Here is a 7,343-nt window from a genome sequence, read left to right on the forward strand (position 1 = left end):
GAAGCAGGGGGTTTTATTAGGTTCCTGACAGGGCCTTAATTGACTACAGGTGCTCCGATTAACCTGTAACAACCCTTCCTAGTCTACAGGGAACCACGCCTTAATTAGCCTAGGGCTTATATATTTCCCCTCTGCCACTGCTCCCTGGCCCTCCTGTATCACACTATCTATCTCTCTCTATATGAATGAATTAATGAAACAAGCCTGACCCAGAGATGGATCTATGTTAATCTGTTTTACCGCTGAGCACTACCTGTGTCTTCATTGCACACTACTTCTCTCAGTGATCTTTTCTTGCAGAAATGGATGAGTTTACTGCTTTGTTTTCCTGCTTAGCTTTAAACATTTGCAAAACCTAAAACTCTTTAAAAGAGTTCTAGTTCACCCTGCTGTAAATACTGACTTCAAAACATATCCACGGTCCGGCTCATTGACCCTCATAACATATAGCACATGTACAGCAATTTACTATTCCTTTGAACTCTGAAATAACAAAAATAAATCATAATATATAAAGTGCTCACACAAATTTATAAGAAGTACAGTAAGCTTAAACAGGCACTCCGGCATGGGAATGTAGCGCTTCTGAATGTACAAGGACAACTTGGCTTTGTTTAGGCAGCTAAATGCCCTACATCTTGTTTTAAAGCAAAGTACACCAGCTAGAAACATTTCAGGCCATTTCCTCTCTCTCCTTTCAGTATATGTTCAGACATAGTGATGAGATTGTATGAGCTGTTGTTCTGAGCTGTACCTCTTAGAGGGCAGTCAACATCCTGAAATCCTCTTTAGCCTGAATGAGGTGTACAGACCCAGGCAGTGGGGCTGATTCTGTTACCGCTTACTTTGGTGTAAAACAGGATCAACTCCATTGAAGTCAAAGCATTTACACTAATGTAAAAGCATTGTGGGCGAGACTGGATTCAAACCCATTGTGTTTATGGGTATCTGGCCTGTTCCTGCTTTGACCAGACAGCTGGAGTCACCCTAGCCAATTTGTGAAATGCACTGCTGCAGGAGGCCTCCAACTGCAGCTTGTTACTTCATGTGCAGCATCCTCCTTCGGCAGCCAGGGTTTGCAGTGGTGCCGCCGGACCCAGCTTTTTCTTTGTTTTGTGCCTGCTGCTTCCTGCTGTCTCCCTGGTGTCTCTGTGCTTTAGGGGAGGCAGAAAGCAAGCAGCAGGGAGAAGAGCTGATTCTAGGTACAGCGCTTGTCCCATCCCATACAAGTAGCAGCATGTTTCCTCCTCTCCCGTGTTTCAGAGATGGTAGGATTTAGGGACGATACACTGAGAACAAGTGTGTGTGTGTGTGTGTGTAATTGGAGACAGCGTCTGAATTGGGGGTTTGGATAAACTAGGAAAGTTATGGGTGGTGGATGAACTGAGGGGTCCTGCATGAATGGGGGGCGAGGTGAGGGCAGGGCCTGAACTGAGGTGATGGCAGTAAGGGCTGAAGGGATGAACTGACAGAGACTTGGAGAGGTATGAACTGGGAAAAGGAAGGCCTGGAGAGATCAACTGGGGCTGGGTGGCTGGAGCAATGACTTGGAAGGGGACAAACTGGAGATTAACTAGGAAGGAAAGAGGCGGTTGGGAGATGCTGGGGAAAGAAGAACTGTCAGGAGATAAACAGGTGGAGCCTGAAGTTGAGGAGGAGAGATGAACTGGGGACCTGGATGGGAACTAGGGCAGGAGATGGAGAGGGAGAGTGGATTCGAGTGGGGGACAAAGGGAATAGAGAGGTTATGTGGTAAGAGGGAGAATACTACGCAGAATACAGAGAAGGGGAGCAACAAGGGACAATAAAGTAAGAGGATGCCATAAGGAGAGAGAAACATGGGAACCCAGAGAATCAAGGGAGAGAACAAATGAGAAGTATTTAGGAGAATCCAGAAGAGAAAAAGGAGAAGAGAGGGAAATAGAGGAGAGAGCAGTGAGAAATTGGACAAGAGAACAGGTGCAGTGGAGTCAAAGGTGAGATAATGTGGATCATTTGGGCAAAGGGGATGGGCAAGAAAAAATGAAAGAAGGGAAAGGAGAGAGAAAGAAAGGACACACCGAGAACAAAGGAGAAGAGAATTTTACAAATCAAGAAAGAAAGGACAGAATGAATCCAAAATGGAAGGAGAGAAACAAAGGGTGAAATAATGGAGGTAGGAATCTGCAGGAAAAGACATGTTTTCAGGTTAGTTAATTGTAGTGAAGAAGCGGCAAAGAGACCTGTGGCACCTTATGGACTAACAGACGTATTGGAGCATAAGCTTACATGGGTGAATACCCACTTCGTTGGATGTGGGTATTCACCCACGAAAGCTTATGCTCCAATACATCTGTTAGTCTATAAAGTGCCACAGGACTCTTTGCCGCTTTTACAGATCCAGGCTAACACGGCTACTCCTCTGTAGTGAAGAAGTCTCTGCATCCCATAGTATTTTCCAGGTAGATAGCCCTTTTTCCATCTGGGGGAAAGGACTGGGCTGTTCCAAGTATCTGTGCTGTATTGAAACTGCTAGTTAGCTACTCTAGATTCTGCAGTTTAATCACTGAAATTCTCTTGTTTGCTGTCTACATTTTACTGTCACATTTACCTTCTTCAGTGGTAACCTCTCCCACAAACTAAGCTATTGCTGTCTATCCCCTACTTGGTCTCACAGCTCACCAGGACTCCTGCCAGACTGGCTACCCAGCAAGCTTTTTAAACACCCACTAATGACATCAGAGGCCAAGAGCTTTTCTGGTGTAATTGATGGATGTGCTAAAGAGCCTGCTGGACTGCTCAAGTTGCATAGAAACCAGCTACTAAGGGCCTGATCCAAACTCAAACTGGTCACCCATAGACACCACTGGTTCTGGATCAGGCGGCAACTGTGCAATGTGAAGGTAAGAGTTCAGTGTAGGTCTCAGATTCATTTCTTTCAGGGGCATCTCTAAAATCCTCAGATTGCCTCTGCAGTCAGTCTTGATTAAGATCTATAGTGAAGTCTAGGCTAAAGTCTAGCCTGGGGTCTCATTTTGTGACTGCTAAAACAAGGTGCTTTGAAACAAGAAGAAACTGAGAAACAAGAGTGTTAACAAAATACTAATTCACATTGTTTGGGATGGTTCAGCATTATTTACAGGTGGCAGTTTTCCAACTGACAGCGCAGCATGGGAAAGCAGGCAATTTTAGGCCAGGGCTGGGTTATTGAACTTTAAAATCCTATGGGGCCTTTTCCTTTTATTTAAATAGTAGCAAAGGGGGAGGTAAACTAAATTCTTCTGTGACTCCCCTGCCCCAAAGGCCTGATCCAAAGCCCAGGAAAGTTAATGGGCATCTTTCTGTTGATGTGGCAGCATGATCCTGGCATTAGTGAAGTGTAATCATTCGGTGTGCTCAGGTGTCTATTTTACATTTTTGAGCAAGATATGTTAAGTGACTGTAGGCCTGGTGAAAGGTGCCAGGTACCAGCCCCAGAAATTGGAGTCCTTTATACAGAGACTGGCACCTAGATGGGGTAAGCTTCCTACTCTGCCCTTCCAACTTGCTTCCTCTCTGAGCAATGGGACCAGCTGAGAGTGTCTATTCCATCTATGGCATTCTCTGATGAGATATCAAGCAAGGGTGTCAGTTGTGCCCATTAGGAACTCTGCTGAATGCACCAACTCGTTTCACAAAGACCAATAAACAACCATTGGCTATTGTTCTTGGTTATTCCCAAACTAGGTGGATTTGAACCAGTGACAAGGAGCTGAAAGAGCCAGTTAAATCCTACAAGCTATTTAGACTCTCATCAGATATTTTGTCACATTTTTGCTTTTAAGGAGATTGCTGTGAACTCCAACCAGGAGATGACAAAACCTGTGTTGCATGCTACAGCTTCACTTTCCACCCAGCTTTGGTACACTTACCTGCTTGCAGTTCCAGGGACAGTGTCACAGCATAAAGACAGGGAGGCTGACTTGGATGTCTCCAGCAGTTTATCATCAGCTTCGAGGCAGATGACAGAGAGGCAGTCAGTGACACAGAAGGCTTCAGCAAACTTCTTGCTGCAGTCAGAACAAGCAGTTTCCGGAGGGGAGGAGGAGAACCAAGAGGAGGTTGCTGGCAATACACTTCCATGGGTGACCAGACCCATACCTGACGCTGCTGTTCCTGGGAAAGGAGCAGAATACCCCAGAAGAGGGACACAATTCATAGCAGCCCAACTTGGCATTCTCCTTGGCTGCACGGCTGCCCTCGGCATGGCCCTGGCTGCTGGGCTGCGCTACATCCATGCCCAGTATTGTCACAAGCGAACAGAAGTGTCCTTTAGTGAACCAGACAATGATGTCATCACAATGAGAGAAGGTGGGGAGATGATGCAATTCAGGAAGATACGGGAAAACAGCTTTGTCCTGGTGCAGGCCGAGTACAACTGGATCAGCCCATCAGGCAGTGGAAAAAAGACAGTCATCTAAAAATACCTGAAAATCCCACATAGTGCTTTATAGATTAGGTAGCGTCATATGTAGGGCAAATGGTAAAAATTAATCAGAATGTCTAACGTGAATACAGGAAGCTGTTGTAGTGTAGCTCCTATACATAAAACCATCTCAGTAAATATACTCGAACTGAAAAATGATGGAAGTAGATGCATGTTCTGATCACAGTACAAATGCATGCAACTCAGTTACAGATGTTATGAAAATTAGATGTTCTAAATTACAGATGCTATGAAAATATAAGTAGACGTATTGTTTAAAGTGTTACACTTAACACAATAAATATTGTATAGCTACTCATTAACTGTGCTATTGTAGCCATTACATTTCCTTTGTTGCCTTAAGGTATAATCAAAAATAGAAATTATTCCATTGCACTTTGGTGTCGTCTCTTATTTATTCTCGGCAAAAGTTTCTGGTGTCTTATTTTCTTCTTCTAGAAAACAGACAAAGGTGATCTTAACCTCAGTTCTCACTTAAAACTTCATATATTTTGACTGTGTGAGAGAGACTTCTCAAATCAGTAAAATATTTGACACTTGAATTCAAGTTCCTATTTAAAAATACAAAGAGATGACATGTCAGTTGAGAAAATTGATCTGAAGAAGGCAGCAGCTGGCTGGCATTATTGAAGAGATCTAAAGGAATGAAACACACAGAAGTAAACACTAGCTTTTGGGGAGAAACATGTCTCCTTGCAGGTGTAAATGGAAAGAAAACCTTTCCTGTCCATTTACACCTGATGAGGAGACATGTTTAAGGCTAACAGCCAGCATTTCCCTTTTTTTTTTTCCCCCCTCAATTCAGTTCAGTGCTGCTATTGAGTGATCCTCCTCAGGTCTTTCCAGGGAACCCCATCTTTGTACTCTGAACTTTAGCAAAACTTTTCTCTGATTCAGATTGTGCAGCGTTAGGTGCAGGCAGCTAACAGAATGGGCACTTGGACAGCATTATGCTCAATATTTTCAGAATAAGATGTAGGTAGAACAGCTATATGAGCAACAGCAAATTATTTGTATAATGAAGCTTTGAATAAGCAAGCAGTAACAATACCCTGGAAGAATGCAAATTTTAGAGCATGCTTACGTTATTTTGCCAGTAAGTGTCCCCTCCTGCCTATGCTTCTAATGTAGAGGTGCCTAACCGTTCCCTTATGTAGGGCCATGTTGGGAGCTTATCAGAGACATGTTTAATTGCATTAAATGAAGCCCATTTACATGAAGGAACAGCCCGTGAAGAGGCCATGTCACAGCATGCAATGCTCCATCTTAACCTAAGCAGACTCTGCCAGGACCTGTATGGGCCACACCTCTTTATTGAAAGATGAGGACGCAGGCAGGGTGTCACCTAGAACTCAATGGATCAGCCCAAGACTAACTGTACCATCTTATCTTTGATAGTGACCATGAGACTGATTATACTCTGACTTACGCTTTGTACAGTTTCATTTCGCTTCGCACACTGTCTTCAACAGTGATGCCTGGGGGGTAAGTCAGCCCAGAAATTGGTCCAGTATGTGGTTTCCCTACTATCCCTATTCTTGAAATGTGATGAGCATAATGGATTTAGTTTGTTTGCCTATACATTCGTATCCTGCTTCTCTATGCAGAAGGAGTTTGATTTTTGCAATACTATGATCAGTGGTGTTAAACGTTGCAGTCCATACGTGGCCAAATTCTTCTGAAACCAACTTCACACGCACAGTGAACTAGAGACACAGTGGGTGGAGAAAGGTCTAGCTCTGTGGAACTATCCAAATACACAAAAACTTATAAAGGTAAACTTGATAGGCTGATTTCAGAGTAGCAGCCGTGTTAGTCTGTATTCGCAAAAAGAGAAGATGCATCCGATGAAGTGAGCTGTAGCTCACGAAAGCTTATGCTCAAATAAATTTGTTAGTCTCTAAGGTGCCACAAGTCCTCTTTTTCTTGATAGGCTGAATCGTTCTTTATTATTACAAGGAAATTATTCTAATGACAACGCCTGCATCCTTTCGCTGCAGAATAAGCAAATCTTGGGTGTAAAACACTTATTGTGAAATATTTTTGTTGCAAAACTCAGTAAAAAGCTGTTATTAAACAGCACTCATTGTGAAGTGAATGTTCTTACCTTCATTGTGTTAGATGAGCAGGATGATTATACATTATCTATTAGGGGAAAAAGTTCATTTGTCCCACATGTAGAACACTTTTTCTGGTATATCCAATGGAGGTTCTGTCCTATGTCACCCTTTAAAAAAACCCTACAACTTTATATAACCCAATATAGGTGAACTGTAGTTTCTAAAGCTGACTGTATTCAAGTCATTGTTAATGCATCCAAAAAAGTCCTAATTAACTGAGAAAATAGGTCAACAAGCTAGTAAATATTTAAACAACTATCACATTTTATTTAAAAAGTTTCCTATGACGGCTTAGCAGTTTATGAATAAATTACAAATGCTTATGTCCTCTCTCACTATTTCTCTGCCTGTCTATGTTTTACATTAGCAGATAGTTATAGCTTAGGAAGCTTAACCCTCCCACCCCCACCTTTTAGCAGGTTAATTGGTGAAGGCGAAGGACACCAGAGTTGGGAAAGATTTGGTGGAGACCCGGGCCAAAATCCTACTTTGTTACAGTCACGCAAATCCATTTTTTATTAGTACTGTAGTAATATTTGCATTGTGGTAGTGCCTAGGAATCCTAGTTATGGACCACGATCCCACTGTGTTAGGCACTTTACAAACACAGACCAAAAAGATGGTCCCTGTCCCACAGAGCTTGCAAACTAAGCAATTGTTACCCTCCCCACTGGTTGTCCACTGTGATGGTTGGTGATGAGATTTGCACACCAAGAGTTCATCTAAACTGATACTGGGAATGACTAATGTGAATATGC

At 42.9% G+C, this 7,343-nt stretch overlaps 1 protein-coding gene across 3 annotated transcripts in view; it reads left to right on the forward strand.

The window, feature by feature from the left end:
• The window catches only part of REELD1 (reeler domain containing 1), a 27,245-nt gene extending 22,653 nt beyond the window's left edge, over window positions 1–4,592 (forward strand). For all 3 annotated transcript variants that reach the window (XM_074950956.1, XM_074950955.1, XM_074950954.1), the window contains one exon: window positions 3,804–4,592. In XM_074950956.1, coding sequence (XP_074807057.1) covers window positions 3,804–4,439 — 636 coding nt within the window. In that variant the 3' untranslated portion in view covers window positions 4,440–4,592. The remainder of the gene's footprint in view (window positions 1–3,803) is intronic.
• Window positions 4,593–7,343: the final 2,751 nt, after the last annotated feature.

The sequence above is a fragment of the Natator depressus genome, chromosome 4 (assembly GCF_965152275.1).
Source record: "Natator depressus isolate rNatDep1 chromosome 4, rNatDep2.hap1, whole genome shotgun sequence".
NCBI classification, from domain to species: domain Eukaryota; kingdom Metazoa; phylum Chordata; order Testudines; family Cheloniidae; genus Natator; species Natator depressus.